General features: G+C 44.0%; 1 protein-coding gene across 1 annotated transcript in view; it reads right to left on the bottom strand.

Moving 5' to 3' along the window:
* Nucleotides 1–18,784, bottom strand: part of LOC139276294 (succinate--CoA ligase [ADP-forming] subunit beta, mitochondrial-like) — a 120,028-nt gene that overhangs the window by 37,997 nt on the left and 63,247 nt on the right. The window contains exon 5 of the mRNA XM_070894062.1: nt 912–1,040. Within this exon, the coding sequence (XP_070750163.1) occupies nt 912–1,040 (129 nt within the window). The remainder of the gene's footprint in view (nt 1–911; nt 1,041–18,784) is intronic.

The raw sequence follows: 18,784 nt of genomic DNA, 5'->3' as shown, positions 1-18,784 counted from the left end.
CTCCTGCCATGTGCTGCAGATGCAGGGGGGTGGGTAGGGGCCTGTTAGCAGCTAATCAGTACCTGATGTACTTGTGGAGTAGTGTTGCCAACTCTGGTTGAAGGCATTCCTGGAGATTTGATCACATGATATCAGACCACATAACATCGGCCCACCTGACTTTTACAGAATGTTAATGGATTTACCTTATAAAAGGGTCCCCTGTAGTCGAGAACCTTTATATGTGGTTTCACAACAGCAGCTGTTGTGTGAGATGTTCCAAGAGCCAAGAGGCCACCCGAGAGCAGGCAATGAGGAGAAACCAAGAGTGGGGAAAAGGGGAAACCATTCTATCCATCTCTTCCCCCTCCCCGAGCCCCCAGTATCCATCTCTGCCCCACAGCTCCCAATCTCCCTCTCACCCCCAACTTCAGCCAGCCCCCCTCCCCACCCGATTCCTGACTTCCCCACCCACCCCCGACCGTTCCCAGCATTTGTGCAATGGAGATCTCTTTACCCAGCATCCATAGCGGCAGAGAAACCCCTCTATCCCAGTGATAGAGTCGTGCAAGCATTCAATCCCAGAGATAAAATGCTTTCTCTGTCGCTATGCATGCAGGTTAGAGATCACCATTAAACAAAAGACGCCTTTTCACCCGCTGCTGCCTGGCCGGTATTTTAAGTTGTAAACTGACTTGGTGCATTGAAGGTTAGCATGATTTGTAATTTGTGAATGTTTGTGGTTTCAAGGTGCAGTTACAATCTAAATTATTTGGGACTATCAGAAAGTGTCCTGTTTTTTTGCAGGTGTCTGTTTGTACAAGTTTCACTGTATATGAATTGAGTTGAGGGACAATAAATGGTTCCAAAAACAGGAACTTCAACTATCTGAATTCTTTTCAGTTTTCATGTCTGGAATTTCTGTGCAATACCGTGACAGCTTGATCTTTCTTGATCCCTTCGACTATATCAATGGGCTCCTTAACAATTGCTTCAGGGTTTTCAGCTGCTACATCTTCTATATTAACTCCTCCCTGTGAACTGCCTATTAATACTGGCCCCTAAAGAAAAAAAAAATACAGATTAGTTGGCATAAATGATATCTCTTTCTCAGTACTAGGTAGAATCAAGTATTGTGCTGAAAGTCATTTCAGAAATCTACAGAATTACATTTGGGCTATAAACATAGCACTACCCAAAAACACATTGCTGCATAGTCCCAAAGAGTATGTGCAAACAGTTTGGCAATTAGCCACTGGTCAATTATCTATTTCACTTATGCAGTGTGCCCTCTTCATGCAGCCTCCAAGATCAGGTGAATCAGGATGTGGACATCGCTGGCAGGGCCCACATTTATTACCCATCCTTGGTTGCCCTGAGCGATGGTGATGGATCTAGATTGATACAGGTAGAGGGGTTTGCTGGGCCCCTTCAGGGTGTGGTTAAGAGTCAGCCACGCTGGAGTGCAACTGGAGGCACATATAGGCCAGACCAAGTAAATAAGAACATACGAAATAGGAGCACGGGTAGGCCATATGGCCCCTCGAGCCTGCTCTGCCATTTAATATGATCATGGCTGATCCGATCATGGATTCAGGTCCACTTCACTGCCCGCTCCCCATAACCCCTCATCGGTTAAGAAACTCTATCTCTGTCTTAAATGTATTCAATGACAGCGAATTCCACAGATTTACAACCCTCAGGGAAGAAATTCCTCCTCATCTCAGCTTTAAATGGGCGGCCTCTTATTCTAAAATTATGCTCTCTAGTTCTAGTCTGCCCAGTCAGTGGAAACATCCTCTCTGCATCCACCTTGTTAAGCCCCCTCATAATCTTTTACATTTTGATAAGATCACCTCTCATTGTTCTGAATTCCAATGAGTAGAGGCCCAACCTACTCAACCTTTCCTCATAAGTCAACCCCTTCATCTCCGGAATCAACCTAGTGAACCTTCTCTGAACTGCCCCCAAAGCAAATATATCCTTTCTTAAATATGGAAACCAAAACTGTATGCAGTATTCCAGGTGTGGCCTCACCAATAACTGTAGCAAAACTTCCCTGCTTTTATACTCCATCCCTTTTGCAATAAAGGCCAAGATTCCATTGGCCTTCCTGATCACTTGCTGTACCTGCATACTAACCTTTTATGTTTCATGCACAATACCCCCAGGTCCTGCTGCACTTTGCAATTTTTCACCATTTAAATAATAATTTGCTCTTTGATTTTTTTTTCTGCCAAAGTGCATAATATCACATTTCCCAACATTATACTCCATCTGCCAAATTTTTGCCCACTCACTTAGCCTGTCTATGTCCTTTTGCAGGTTTTTTGTGTCCTTCTCACACATTGCTTTTCCTCCCATCTTTGTATCCTCAGCAAATTTGGCTACGTTATACTTGGCTCCTTCTTCCAAGTCATTAATATAGATTGTAAATAGTTGGGGTCCCAGCACTGATCCCTGCAGCACCCCACTAGTTACTGAATGCCAACCTGAGAATGAACCATTTATCCCGACTCTCTGTTTACTGTTAGTTAGCCAATCCTCTATCCATGCTAATATTACACCCCCAACCTCGTGAACTTTTATCTTGTGCAGTAACTTTTTATGTGGCGCCTTGTCAAATGCCTTCTGGAAGTCCAAATACACCTCATCCACGGGTTCCCCTTTATCCACCGGTTCCCCTTTATCCACCCAGTTCGTTACATCCTCAAAGAATTCCAGCAAATTTGTCAAACATGACTGCCCCTTCATAAATCCATGCTGACTCAGCCTGACTGAATTATGTTTTTCGAAATGTCCTGCTACTGCTTCATTAATAATGGACTCCCAACATTTTCCCAACCACAGGTGTTAGGCTAACTGGTCTATAATTTCCTGCTTTTTGTCTGCCTCCTTTTTTAAATAGGGGCGTTACATTTTAAATCTGCTGGGACCTCCCCAGAATCCAGGGAATTTTGGTAAATTACAACCAAAGTCCCTGCCACTACTTCTCTTAAGACCCTAGGATGCAAGTCATCAGGTCCAGGGGATTTATCTGCCTTTAGTCCCATTATTTTACTGAGTACCACCTCTTAGTGATTGTGATTGTGTTAAGTTCCTCCCCCACCATTGCCCCTACGACTGGTTTCCTTGCCTAAAAGGACATTAGTGAACCAGTTGGGTTTTTAAAATCACAATCTGACAGCTTCATGGCATCACGGAGACATGGCTCCAGGGTGACCAAGACTGGGAACTCAACATCCAAGGGTATTCAACATTCATGAAGGATAGACAGAAAGGAAAAGGAGGTGGGGTGGCGTTGCTGGTTAAAGAGGAAATTAACACAATAGTAAGGAAGGACATTAGCTTGGATGATGTGGAATCGGTATGGGTGGAGCTACGGAATACCAAAGGGCAGAAAACGCTAGTGGGAGTTGTATACAGACCAAACAGTAGTAGTGAGGTTGGGGACAGCATCAAACAAGAAATTAGGGATGCGTGCAATAAACGTACAGCAGTTATCATGGGCAACTTTAATCTACATATTGATTGGGCTAACAAAACTGGTAGCAATGCGGTGGAGGAGGATTTCTTGGAGTGTATTAGGGATGGTTTTCTAGACCAATGTGTTGAGGAACCAACTAGAGGGCTGGCCATCCTAGACTGGGTGATGTGTAATCAGAAAGAACTAATTAGCAATCTTGTTCTGCGAGGCCCCTTGGGGAAGAGTGACCATAATATGGTAGAATTCTTTAAGGTGGAGAGTGACACAATTAATTCAGAGACTAGGTTTCCTGAACTTAAGGAAAGGTAACTTCGATGGTATGAGACGTGAATTGGTTAGAATAGACTGGCGAGTGATATTTAAAGGATTGACGGTGGATAGGCAATGGCAAATATTTAAAGATCACATGGATGAACTTCCAACAATTGTACATCCCTGTCTGGAGTAAAAATAAAACGGGGAAAGTGGCTCAACCGTGGCTAACAGGGGAAATTAAGGATAGTGTTAAATCCAAGGAACAGGCATATAAATTGGCCAGAAAAAGCAGCAAACCTGAGGACTGGGAGAATTTTATAATTCGGCAGAGGAGGTCAAAAGGTTTAATTAAGAGGGGGGAAATAGAGTATGAGAGGAAGCTTGCTGGGAACATAAAAACTGACTGCAAAAGCTTCTATAGATATGTGAAAAGAAAAAGATTAGTGAAGACAAACGTAAGTCGGATTCAGGTGAATTTATAATGGGAAACAAAGAAATGGCAGACCAGTTGAATAAATACTTTGGTTCTGTCTTCACGAAGGAAGACACAAATAACCTTCTGGAAATACTAGGGGACCGAGGGTCTAGTGAGAAGGAGGAACTGAAGAAAATCATTATTAGGCGGGAAATTGTGTTAAGGAAATTGATGGGATTGCAGGCCGAAAGATCCCCGGGGCCTGATAGTCTGCATTCCAGAGAACTTAAGGAAGTGGCCCTCGAAATAGTGGATGCATTGGTGATCATTTTCCAACAGTCTATCGATTCTGGATCAGTTCCTATGAACTGGGGGGTAGCTAATGTAACACCACTTTTTAAAAAAAGGAGGGAGAGAAAACAGGTAATTATAGGCCGGTTAGCCTGACATCAGTAGTGGGAAAAATGTTGGAATCAATTATTAAAGATGAAATAGCAGCGCATTTGGAAAGCAGTGACAGGATTGATCCAAGACAGCATGGATTTATGAAAGGGAAATCATGCTTGACAAATCTTCTGGAATTTTTTGAGAATCTAACTGGTAGAGTGGACAAGGGAGAACCAGTGGATGTGGTGTATTTGGACTTTCAAAAGGCTTCTGACAAGGTCCCACATAAGAGATTGGTGTGCAAAATTAAAGCACATGGTATTGGGGATAATGTACTGACATGGAGAGAGAACTGGTTGGCAGACAGGAAGCAGAGAGTCGGTATAAACGAGTCCTTTTCAGAATGGCAGGCAGCGACTAGTGGGGTGCTGCAGGGCTCAGTGCTGGGACCCCAGCTATTTACGATATATATGAATGATTTAGATGAAGGAATTGAGTGTAATATCTCCAAGTTTGTAAATGACACTAAGCTGGGTGGCGGTGTGCGCTGTGAGGAGGATGTTAAGAGGCTGCAGGGTGACTTGGGCAGGTTAGGTGAGTGGGTAAATGCATGGCAGATGCAGTATAATGTGGATAAATGTGAGGATATCGACTTTGGTGGCAGAAACACGAAGGTAGAATATTATCTGAATGGCGGCAGATTAGGAAAAGTGGAGGTGCAACGAGACCTGGGTGTCATGGTACATCAGTCATTGAAAATTGGCATGCAGGTACAGCAGGCGGTGAAGAAGGCAAATGGTATGTTGGCCTTCATAGCTAGGGGATCTGAGTATAGGAGCAGGGAGGTCTTACTGCAGTTGTACAGGGTCTTGGTGAGGCCTCACCTGGAATATTGTGTTCAGTTTTGGTCTCCTAATCTGAGAAAGGATGTTCTTGCTATTGAGGGAGTGCAGCGAAGGTTCAGCAGACTGATTCCCAGGATGGTAGGGCTGACATATGAGGAGATACTGGATCGACTGGGCCTGTATTCACTGGACTTTAGAAGGATGAGAGGGGATCTCAGAAACATATAAAATTCTGACGGGACTGGACAGGTTAGATGCAGGAAGAATGTTCCCGATGTTGGGGAAGTGCAGAACCAGGGGACATAGTTTAAGGATAAGAGCCATTTAGGACTGAGATGAGGAGAAACTTCTTCAGAGTTGTTAACATGTGGAATTCCCTACCGCAGAGGGTTGTTGATGCCAGTTCATTGGATATATTCAAGAGAGAGTTAGATATGGCCCTTACGGCTAAAGGGATGAAGAGGTATGGAGAGAAAGCAGGAAAGGGGTACTGAGGTGAATGATCAGCCATGATCTTATTGAATGGTGGTGTAGGCTCGAAGGGCCGAATGGCCTACTCCTGCACCTATTTTCTATGTTTCTATGTTTTGCTGGTACCAGCTTTTTATTTCCAGATTTAAAAATAAACTGAATTAAAATTCTCAAACTGTCATGGGATTTGAAGTCACGTTTTCTCAAACAATAGTCCAGTAACGTAACCAGTGCACCACAGATTAAGTCCGTTACCTCCAAGATTACCCAGATCATTTGCATAATTAGTAGCTGTTTTACTGGAACACATTCAATGGTTTGAACACTAATGGATTATGTGGGTTGCACGAATGGAATGCATGATAATGCAGTGGTGCACTGATGGACCTTGTGCTACTTGTATATACAAAGTAATTAGTAGTAAAAATCCGTGGTGGGAAACTAGCCAGCCGTTTCACTAAAAACAATTTCTCCACAACCCGCCAGTCATTAACGGTGGCTGGGGGGGGGGGGGGGGGGGGGGAGGGGGGTCAGCAAGAATATATTGTAAACCAGCAGTATCAACCAAAATTACACATTAAACACTTGGAATGCAATCAATGCTCCCTTTATGCTGTGCGGCCGTCTGGAGCTCCTGCACAGCTGGCTCACTGGCTTTTAAATGCAAATACTGTGCATGCGTGGATTTTTGAATGGGCCGCGCCACCCCGAAAAAAATTAGAGGCAATATCCAGTCACCAGCAATGCTCCCCCTAATTTTTGGCGGATGCGCAGTCCCTTTAAACGGTCTGTGCGTCCCATTCAAAGTTTCACGCATGTGCGAAATTTCACATTCGAAAAGCCAGTCACGGGCTGCCAGCAGTTGGTTGCCAGTGCAAGGCCCAAAACTTGAAAGTTTCATTGGGCCAAAATTTTGTGTCAAAATAATGGTGAGGCTAATGGCACTCGCTGTTATTTATCCATAAATGGTACAGCAACTTCAGGTGAGGGACAGATGCGCGATTGAACAGTTGCAGACAGAGTCGCACCGCCCCGCTGTTAGCTTCACGCCACTGCCTGCCTCACTATTGATATGAACTAAATTCACCACAGGAAGTTAAGTCTTGACATTTCAAATCTAAGTACCCGCTTAACGATGTGAACTGCCAATCAACTTCTCGGGCACTATTACAAGCGTGGGCTCTCATTCCTTCCGGTATTGATTGTTGGAAATTTAAAAAAATTTTAAAAAAAATTAAATTCCTTCTGGTCTCTTCTCTCTCTTTTATTCCAATCTTTCTTTCCCTCTTTATTTCTCTATCTGTACCTGATTTGACATTGAATTCACCCACTCTAATTTACACGTCCTGCTCTGTCCTTATGTTGTTAATTTCACAATCCTTCAATCTGATTGGTTAAGGAGGTGCAGTCGCTTGACCTGTTCACTTAGGTCCCAGTATCCCTCGCTGCACCATCAGCTCGCACTTACAGCAACTTGCCACGCAAAAAATTTTTAAAACCTAAACATGCAAGGGCAAGGCTAACAACTGGCTGATGCCATTAGATGCCCTGCCAAAGCAAATTATGGTCCATTACTTTGAATAGTGTTTGGCACAATTCAACTCAAACAATAGGAAGCAACCATCAAAAAGATCAAGATCTTATAAATCCACAGAAATTACCTCCCAAAAAAAAAAAGGAAAATCTTATTTAACCTTAGCTTTCGCCTTTGTTTTAAAAAGGGCTATTGCTATGACTACTGAATGCTCAAAATAAGTGGTTCTCTTCAGGCTGAACTTTTAAGAAAAAAAATAGGTAAATAGATTAAATTTGCCATAGACCACCTGGCTATTTTTCCTTTTGGAGTATTCAATTTGTGTTACCATTACTTGGGACATTATTTAGATTTATTCAAATCCTGATTGTACGATTATAGAATTATATTACTGGCTCAAAACAGACCATGGTTAAAACTGACTGGGGGAAATTGTCAACTGGCTATCAGATCCATTAAGATGGAGAACCCACAAACTACTACAAAAAATGAGATGGAGCTCCATCCAACTTTACCCAACAGCAGCTGAGGATCCCTTTAAGTTTTTTTTTCAATTCTTTCCGGGATGTGGGCGTCGCTGGCAAGGCCATCATTGATTGCCCATCCCTAATCGCCCTCGAGAAGGTGGTGGTGAGCCGCCTTGAGCCGCTGCAGTCCTTGTAGTGAAGGAACTCTCAGTGCTATTAGGGAGGGAGCTCCAGGATTTTGACCCAGCGACGATGAAGGAACAGCGATACATTTCCAAGTCAGGATGGTGTGCGACTTGGAGGGGAACGTGGAGGTGGTGGTGTTCCCATGTGCCTGCTGCCCTTGTCTATGTGGTAGAAGTCGCGGGTTTGGGAGGTGCTGCCGAAAAAGTCTTGGCGGGTTGCTGCAGTGCATCTTGTAGATGGTACACAATGCAGCCATAGTGTGCCGGTGTTGGAGGGAGTGAATGTTGAAGGTGGTGGATGGACTGCCAATCATGGTGTCAAGCTTCTTGAGCGTTGAAAGAGCTGCACTCATCCAGGTATTCCAACACTCTCCTGACTTGTGCCTTGTAGATGGTGGAAAGGCTTTGGGGAGTCAGGTGGTGAGACACTCACCGCAGAATACCTGCTCTTGTTACCACAGTATTTGTGGCTGGTCCAGTTAAGTTTCTGGTCAATGGTGACCCCCAGGGTGTTGATGGTGGAGGATTCAGCAATGGTAACGCCGTTGAATATCATGGGGAAGTGGTTGGACTCTCACTTGTTGGAGATAGTCATTGCCTGGCACTTGTGTGGCGCGAATGTTACTTGCCATTTATCAGCTCAAGCCTGAATGTCGTCCAGATCTTGCTGCATGCTGGCATGGACTGCTTCATTATCTGAGGAGTTGCGAATGGAACTGAACACTGCAATCATCAACGAACATTCTCACTTCTGATCATATGATGGAGAGAAGGTCACTGATGATGGAGCTGATGTATTGTTGGAAATGGCTGCCTCCTGACTTGTACCACTCGTCGTTGGTGGGCAGGGGGGAGGAACTGCAGTAGTAAAGCAGGCAGACACGAAATTGGCGTCAGGGTCTGACTGACATCACCTGACCCCATTTGCACACACAAATGAGACACCCGCCTGTTTCTGATGGGAGTTCTAGCCACCAGAGTTTCAGGTCTGCTCCCCAAAAGTCGGAATGGATGTCAAAGCAGCAGTATGTCGGTGGGTCTGGCAGCTGCTCTATTTTGGTTCTGTTATTGACTCATCTTGGAGCATAAACTGGGAGGTAGCAAGGCAAAAGCCACCCCTACAGTATTCAAAATGCATCTAGATAGTTCAAAATTATCCCCCTTTCCTCCCTCCCCAACCCGCCAACTCAAGCCAGTGCCCTAACCATGGCGCTCTGTTCGCGTCCCAAGCTATCTTCCATCCAAACCAAGGTCTCTGCTCCTAGTTTCTCTCTTGTCTACCACTACTCCTCCCCTTCAACAAGGCCCACTTGGTGTCACATTTCAACATATCTCCCAACCAACCTCCCCAAGCCCCACCCCCAAACACAAATCACTGTAATGGTGCTCATCTGGTAAATCACATCTTGACCTATATCTCTATTCCTCCATCTTCTTCTCTCCTTTGAACACTTCATCCTCCACGCATTCCCATTTCTCCTTTAGGATCCTCTTTGTCTACCACATCCTTTCTGGTACATTCCTTCCTCTCCAGCAACAGATGGTGGCAGGCAGCAACCAACGGTGGCAGGCAGCAACCAACTTAAGTTGATGGTTAACTTGTTCCTCAAGAGCCCGATTAGAATTTTTTTAAATACTCTGGGCTGGATTTTTGGTTGGAGGCTTTTTCGGGCGATAATGGCGGTGGGGCAGTACATTTTTCGCCGAGAAATGGTTTGCGTCTGCAGCCACAAAATTTAGCAGCTAGGCCCTGGGTGTGGAGCAGCGCGCTAATGGAGGCATTCCACAGCTCTCTTAGGGCACTGGGCCGGCTGAGCAACTGAAAATCCGTTGCTAGCTTCGGAGTGCCCTAGGAGAGGCTTCCCTGGGGAAAAAAAAAAAATCGCCACAAAAACCATTCCCAATTCGTTGCTCACCCTACATAGGTCCCAAGTTTCCGCCCTCCATAAGAATGGCGCAACTCCATAAGGTGCGGCAACTTTCTGGAATAAAAAGGGCGCCGAAAACTTACCGTGTGATTCTGCAAGCTCCTCGGGACTTCTTCGTGCTCGGCGTGGCGCAGCACAAGGGGTCGGGGGCGGAGCTAGGTCCTGGCGCTTAAAACAGTGCTGGGACCTCTGCACATGCGCGCTAGAGTGTGCGCACATGTGTAATAGCTCCTTGCCCCCAGGCTGCGCGGGAGGGGCCCGAAGCACGCCGGCCCTAGCCTTGGCCGAATGGGCTCCCCGGGCGAAGATCCCACTCGGGCCTCCCTCCCTCCCTCCCGTTCAGCTCCTGCTCCCCCCCGCCATTCAGCTTCCGCTCCTCCCCGCCCCCCCCATTCAGCTCCCGCTCTCCCTCCCTCCCGTTCAGCCGTTCCCCCCTCCTCCCCTGCACGATGTCAGCGGGGCCCGCCCACCCGGCATCTCGCTGGGGGCGGGCCCCGCCCAAAGTCTTCGACGGCGAACAGGCACCTGCGTCATCGGCAGGGCCCGTTCAGCCTCCCCCCTCCCCTCCCCCTCGCTGTCAGAAACAGAGACACTTGACACTGACAGAGAGAGGGAGAGAGAGAGAGAGAGAGAGAGAGAGAGAGAGAGAGAGAGAGAGAGAGAGAGAGACACACACACACACAGACACTGGGGGGGGCCCCGTCCCAGCACGCTGTTGGAGGGCTCCCGGTGCTGCAGTAGGTGAGTAGAAACTTCATTTTTTATTGATTGATTTTTTATTATTTTTATTTTTTTTGATTGATTTATTTATCATTTATTATTGATGATGGCTCTTTATTTGTAAAAGTGAAGTGTTTAATGTTTGTAAACCCCCCTCCCTCGTTCCCTACGCCTGATTTATAAGTATAGGCAAGGTTTTTCTGAGCGTACAAAAATCTACACTTACTCCATTCTAAGTTAGTTTGGAGTAAATTTTTGCTGCCTAAACATGCAAAACAGGCGTAAGTGACTGGACACGCCCCCTTTTGTAAAAAAAATCTGTTCTAAAGTAAAACTATTCTAACTCACTAGAACTGGAGCAAAGTAAATGCCGAGAATTGTAATTTCTAAGATGCTCCATTCTAAACTAGTTGCTGCAAAAAAATAGCAACTCAGGCCAAAACTTGATCCCATAAAGATAAATCGCAAAAATAAACAAAAAAAAACAATCACACTTACTTCATGTAGTCATTCCTTCCATCACCACCGGGATAGCTCTGACCGCCTGGTTTTTCAGGTGGGTTGGCTACGGGGCGCTACTGGGTCAGCGCAAAACAAATTTCGAGATCAGGACGATAAAAGGGACGTTGCGCACCAGCTTGATGCTCCCGGGCGGTGCTGCTCAGCACCACCGCAAAACCGGCACCAAATTTCCTGGCGGGACGCGAGAAGCTGGCCACCCGGGCAGAAATCAGAGAGGCGCAAGCCCAAAGAAAATCCAGCCCATTATACCTAAATTCAAGTGTGCAATCAGCAACCTTTGATATGAAAAATGGTTGTGTCAACCAGATCTTAATAGAAAACTAATGGTATATGTGCAACATCGGCACCAGAGTTTGACAACTGCATAACAATCTATTGTAAAAAGCAGGCTCACCGATTCGCAGTAACTAGCTATTGTCTGAACAAAGGCCTTCAAACATCATCAATCTGGAGTCAAGATGCGAGCCTCAACACAACAATCTGTAAATACCTTTTTTTAATGGATTCTTTTTCAGTACTCAGTTATTTAAGTTTCTTGCAATGTTTCAGAAACACTAGAATACCTTAACATTGCAAGTACAAATTGTACATTTCCTGTTTAAAGTGCTGTGCTGCTATCTAGTGGTAAGTGTAGAAAATACTTTTATCTACATAAATGCTTTTGGTGTCCCAAGTCTCTATAGTACCATTCTCCTGGGTGCTCATTGGTAAAGTATTCAACAATCACATTCTACACAAAACAACCCTGTTTCATTGATAGCACTGTGAACCAATGAAGTATGACATGTGACAGAGGCCCAACCAATGGAAATAAGAAATAAGAACATAAGAAATAGGAGCTGGAGTAGGCCATTTGTCATTGATATCTAGATTTCATTTTTTTTTTTTTTAAAACAGAAATTACAAGCTCAAGACGCTCGAGGTGCCCTGCTACAAGACAGCTTGGAGCTAATTTGGTTAGGACCAGGGGCAGTGGCAATGTTAAGGTGAAAAGGGTGTGTTACGGTCAGGGGTGTTAGAGGCAGAGGGAACGGTGGCTGCAGGTAGAAATTCTGCCTGGTTGGGTTTTGTTATTATTTCAATTGATATTAAAAAATTGTTAACTGTTTGGTGGGGAGGTATGGGTGTTTCTATTCTGTTTAAATGTTTTCAATGTTTGTATCTGTTAATTTTTTTTTCGTTTAAAAATTATATGCAAGTATGAATTTCTAAAAAAGGTTTTTTCACTTGTGTTAAATTATAAAAGATTTTTATTATACTTACAATTAATTGTTCTGCAATGTCTTTTATAAACAGAAAGTTAACCATCAATACAAGGGTTGCAAACAATGGCCAGGCAAGGATGAAACGTAAGGTAACTGTCACCAACGTAACTTCAAGCAAAGCATTCATTTACGAGCTGCTGACACAACAGTCTTGCAGTTGCGTAACTACCACGGGGCTTCTCCTGTGGTTGGGGGGGGGTGGTGGCGGGGGCATGGGTTCATCACCAGGCGGATTTGTCCTCCCCGAGGTCCTCGTCCTCCTCCCCTCTCTCCTGAGGTGGATCGGCAGTCCCATCTGGCAATTCCTGTTCCCTCTGATAGTGAAGTTGTGCAACATGCAACACACCACAATGAACTCAGCGACCTGCTCAGGGTGGTATTGTAGGCTGCCTCCAGCGTGGTCCAGGCATCTGAAGCGCTGCTTCAGTACTCCAATTGTCTTTGAAGTGTCTTTGTGTGTGTCTATATGACTGATTCTAGCGATGCACAGCTTATGGAGGGGGGGGTCAAGAGCCAGGTAGCAAGGCCATATCCTTTGTCACCCAGCACTGACTCCTAAAAAGGTTGGAGACAGTGCTCTCACGCAAAATGTGCGCATTATGAATGCTCCCTGAAAAATTGGCATTTACTGCCATGATTATTTGCTTGTGGTCGACAATGAGTGGAATCCCTTCCAGTTACGGTAAACCTCTGACTCCTCTAAAGGTGCTCGCATGGCGATGTGTGTGCAGTCTATTGTGCCCTGGACCTTGGGGAAGTTTGCTATTGTCGAGAACCCCAAAGCCCCCTCACTGTGTACCTCCCTGGTCATAGGGAAGTTTGTAAAGTCTATCCTGCGTGTGTAAAGGGCTTCAGTCACCTTGCGAATGCATCGATGTGTGGCGTGCTGAGAAATGCAGCATGTAAGAGAAAATTTGGCATTAGGGATACAAGCAAGTCAAGGGTTAACGAATCAGTTTCTGCAGGATCCCATAAGGGGGATAAAGGCTGTTTCTTCTGGCCTTGTACATTCCAGTACCAAGGTTCCAGAAGGTACTGTCGTCAGCTGAGGCCTGAAAGGTCTGGGCAGGCGGTAATTTGGGCGGTATTTGGGCGAATTGCCGAAAGTAGCGCTCGGCGATAATTTGGGTGGTATTTGGGCGATAGTTTCCATTATATAGAGTGATGACGTCAGATCTGATTTTAAAAAAAGATGGACGGTTTCGCTCATCGCCGGCGGTAATTGAATGCCAAATTTACCGCCAGCGATAAATGGGCGGTAGTTTCCATTTAAACACACATATGGGCAATAACGAGCTTCTTGGCGGTAAAATGGGCAGTAAATGGACGGATGAATGCTGAAAGTCTAGCCCAAAATTCAAAAAGCAATATGACGCAATTTCGGACATCTTGAGAAGATAAACAACGCTGTATAAATGCAAATTCATTCTAGCTCCATTCCCCAGTTCTATGGACTCAATTTTCCCCAGTAATTTGTGCTGTTTTTTTGGGGAGCAGGCTGCTTTTTTTTTTAGCCTAAGTTTAAAAAAAAACAGTTTCCCCAAACTGCACCTACATAACTCAGTTACGATTTTTTAAGTTAGTTTTTTTTCAGCCAATGGGGACATAACCTGCTACCTGTGCCAATTGTGGCCATTTAGGCAAGTTTGGCCAGCTGAGAGTTACACCAGTTCTGCTTAGCCCAGCATATATGGCCTCTGCAGAAAAACCTTCTGGAGAGTTAAAGAAATTGGCGCACGTAAGGAAATCAGCGGAGAGTGAAGAGAAGAAAGAAGAGAAAAAAAAAGGAGAGAGAAAAAAGAGAAAAGGAGAAAAGGTGAAAAGAGAAAAGAGAAGAGAAGAGAAGAGAAAAGAGGAGACTTGGGACGCCATTCGGGCGGGAGAGCGGATCGGCAAGCCTTCCGGCCAGGGCAAGAGAGCGGGACCGGCTTTAATAATTGGAGGTAAGTTGCTGCAAAATATTTGAATGTATTTTTCAGTTGATGCAATGTGTTTTAAAATTGATGCAATGTGTTGGGAGCTGGCTGTACATTTCACTTTGCAGCCTCAGCTCGCATCGTGTCCCTGGTTACCAAGGCAGCCTGATCTTTTTGGCACAGATCAAGGCTCCACCCCCAAAACTAAAGGACAGGTTAGGCTGCGCCAAAATGAAGAAAGCCAATGGGGAAACTGAGAACATTTTTTTTTGGCATACTTGGGCCCAAAAAAAACAGGCATAACTCTTCAAGGAAGTCAAAAAAAAAGCTTTGGGGAAAATTGAGCTCTATGTTCTGTTCCCCATTCTACTACTCCGATCTCCTGCACCATACTCCCTCCCCTCACAAATGCTCCATTCTGCAGTCCAAACCTTGGATTATCCATGGGGGATGTAATACCAGTCTATGAACTCTGGCCAAAAATCTAAATCTGCAAGTTTACAGAAAGCTCCACTAATATAGTAGAATGTTTAAAATCAGATTTACTGTTTCCAGTGCTAGAATATGCTGCTATCAGTATTTTACAATAAGAGCAGACCACAGGGCCAAAAATTGTGGTTGGAGGCATTTAACGACATATCTGGTGGTCCCAGAGGAATGAACACTTCCGGTCCGAGGCCTAGATGTGCAGCCCAGCGTAGAGGCCTACGGATGCCAGGAGCGTAAGCGCAACCTGGGATAACGTGGGCCTGGACCACCAATGAACATGGAGTATTTTCATTGATAATAATGGTGAGTTCCATTTGTATGAGCTCCCATTACTATCAATGAGAATACCTCCCAAAACACAGAAGCACAACACAATAAATAAAAAAAACCTCACATATTTATTATGTAGTCACATAGTCGGGAAAATGCTGGAGTCCATTATTAAGGAATCAGTAGCAGGACATTTGGAAAAGCATAATTTAGTCAAGCAAAGTCAGCATGGTTTTATGAAAGGAAAATCATGTTTGACAAATTTGCTGAAGTTCTTTGAGGATGTAATGAGCAGGGTGGATAAGGGGGAACCAGTGGAAGTGGTGTATTTGTATTTCCAGAAGGCATTCGATAAGATGCCACATAAAAGGTTACTGCACAAGATGAAAATTCACGGGGTTGGAGGTAATATATTAGCATGGATAGAGGATTGGCTATTTAACAGAAAACAGAGAGTTGGGATAAACGGGTCATTTTCTGGTTGGCAAACAGTGACTAGTGGGGTACTGCAGGGATCGGTGCTGGGTCCTCAACTATTTACAATCTATATTAATGATTTGGATGAAGGGACTGAGTGTAATGTAGCCAAGTTTGCTGATTATACAAAGATCGGTGGGAAAGCAAGTTGTGAGGAAAACACAAAAAATCTGCAAAGGGATATAGACAGGCTAAGTGAGTGGGCAAACATTTGGCAGATGGAGTATAATGTGGGAAAGTGTGAGGTTGTCCACTTTGGCAGAAAAAATAAAAAAGCAAGTTATTATTTAAATGGAGATAAATTACAAATTGCTGTAATACAGAGGGACCTGGGGGTCCTTGTGCATGAAACACAAAAAGTTAGTTTGCAGGTACAGCAAGTAATCAGGAAGGCAAATGGAATGTTGGCCTTTATTGCAAGAGGGATGGAGTATAAAAGCAGAGAAGTCCTGCTACAACTGTACAGGGTATTGGGGAGGCCACAACTAGAGTACTGCGTACAGTTTTGGTCTCCTTATTTAAGGAGGGATATACTTGCATTGGAGACAGTTCACTTGGTTGATTCCGGAGATGAGGGGGTTGACTTATGAAGAAAGGTTGAGCAGGTTGGGCCTATACTCATTAGAGTTTAGAAGAATGAGAGGTGATCTTATTGAGACATACAAGCTACTGAGGGGACTCGACAAGGTAGATGCAGAGAGGATGTTTCCACTCATGGGGGAATCTAGAACTAGGGGGCATAGCTTTAGAATAAGGGGTCGCCCATTTAAAACTAAGATGAGGAAGAATTTCTCCTCTGAGGGTTGTAAATCTATGGAATTCTCTGCCCCAGAGAGCTGTGGAGGTTGGGTCATTGAATATATTTAAGGCGGAGATAGACAGATTTTTGAGTGATAAGGGAGTCAAGGGTAATAGGGAGCAGGCAGGAGCTGAGCCCATGATCAGATCAGCCATGATCTTATTGAATGGCGGAGCAGGCTCGAGGGGCCAAAAGGCCTACTCCTACTTCTTATGTTCTTATATTTAAAATTAATGGAAATTGAATTAAATTAAATGTTTTAGGAAAAAAAAAATGTTTTTGAAAATATGTTTTAAAAATGTTTTAATAGGATTAAAAATAAAATAAATGGATTGGATTCTCAATATAAAAATTAGTGATAAAATTTAATTTTACTATCTTTTACCAGGCGTAAAAGTTTTAAGGACATTCGCTGGGCAAGGGTTAATCTCCACCCACGAAGGCCCTTCTCCCGGGGATGCATTGGAACTGTCAAGAAATTTTGAGTTCGCAAATGCCGGATTTCGGCATATGCGCTTTGCGCGCCTAAACCCAGAACTTCTTTGGGCGCATGCGCACATCGTAAGCAACCGGAGAAGTCACAATTACAGGGCCACGGTTATCAAAGAAAGTGGGCAGGAAATGCAGTCACAAGTTTGTTTGCATGGATACCAATGACAGATACCCATACTGACCCGAAACACAGAAGGAACTGATCCCTTCAATGAGTTCTTTAATTCATATTTTTTAAATTTTAAAGATTGAAATCAAATTCAAATTGTACTTTCATATTTACAACAGTACATAGACTGAAGTATGTAATGCAATTACAAAAATATTTGGATCAAATATACATTTCATGAACATGAATAAATGAATCCAACTCAAAGACTGTTAGAACCATTGAAGTTACAGGACATTTGGCCCTTTGTGCTTGTTCTGGCTCATCAACTGGAGCTGTCTAATCTAATTCTACTTCCCCGTCCTTTCATATATTCTCATTCTCAAATACTTACACAAAGCCCTTTTAAATTATATTACTGGCCTCTGCCTCAATAGTCACTTGTCCTAAAGCATCCCATATGCCAATAATCTTCTATGTGAAAACATTCCTTCAACTTTTCCTTTTTATTCTTCTAGTGAGAAATCTTAGTCGATGTCCTCGTTACCAATTCAACAAGTAGTAGTAACAACATTTCACAATTTTCCCTCAAAATCTTTCATAATTTTGAAAACCTCTATTAGATCTGTTGAGACTTTTTTATTCCAGGATAAAAGCACAATTTTTCAAGCATTCTTTCATAACACATGAATTCTGCTTAATATACGGTGCAAAAGCACAAGCTCTTTGATCCCAAGACACATCTTGGGACCGTAAGAATATGCAGGGTCAGCAAAGACCACTGTGATGCATCTGAATAGCCCATTGCCTAGGAAATATCACATCCAACAATACCTCACGCTCCATCAATTTTTTTTCCAGGTACTTATCCAACTCACTAAGTCATTGATACAATCAGACCTCACTGCCTTCCTTAGCAATCCATTCCATACATTCACCACCATTTGCAATAAGTAGTTATGAGCCTAATCAAAAGATCCCCCACCCTTTCTCTTTGGAAGAAAGGAGAACATTTTCCCCATATTACACACAAGTTTGCAGTATGTACAAATTATTTGTTTCCCCAACAGGACAAGTAACTTCAACCTCGGTGTTCCTGAACAAGGGAAGATGAAACAGCTCAAGACCATAGGAATGTGCAGGACCAGCAAGCTATTGCCATGCCAAGCCCCATGACCTGAGCTACTGCATCAGTTAGTTACAACTTGAAGCTAAACAAATAATTTGGTGGAATAAGTACATCATTTGAAGAATGAATACCTTGCATAGAATCATAGAATGGGAGGCATTATCTTTTTTTTTCATTTCACATCCTCCACACACCAAAGCAGTACAGATTTAAGAGGGGCCTGCTTAGAAACCATGGGCCCAAGTTTCGGGTGGAGTTGCTCCTAGTTTTTTGGAACAACTAGTTTAGTTTGGAGTATGTTAGAAATTGCAATTCTCGGATATTAGTTTGCTCCAGTTCTAGTGAGTTAGTTTAGGTTGGCTTTAGGCAAGGTACTTTTTTTTCCAAAAGGGGGTGTGTCCAGCCACTCAGGCTTGTTTTGCAAGTTTCGGCAGTGAAAACTTACTCCATCCTAAGTTAGTTTGTAGTAAGTGTCCACGTTTGTAAGTTCTGAAAAACCTTACCTCGAGTTAAGTTTAGTGCAGGCACAGCCAGAGACGGCAGGTGGGAAGCATTAAACACAAAGGACACATCAACATCACAACAGCGGGGGGTAAGGGAAGTTAGAGGATTTTCCATAAATACCTTCACAACAACATTTTCC

Source organism: Pristiophorus japonicus, chromosome 11 (genome assembly GCF_044704955.1).
Source record: "Pristiophorus japonicus isolate sPriJap1 chromosome 11, sPriJap1.hap1, whole genome shotgun sequence".
In the NCBI taxonomy this organism is placed as follows: domain Eukaryota; kingdom Metazoa; phylum Chordata; class Chondrichthyes; family Pristiophoridae; genus Pristiophorus; species Pristiophorus japonicus.
This window is presented reverse-complemented; position numbering and strand designations above follow the sequence as displayed.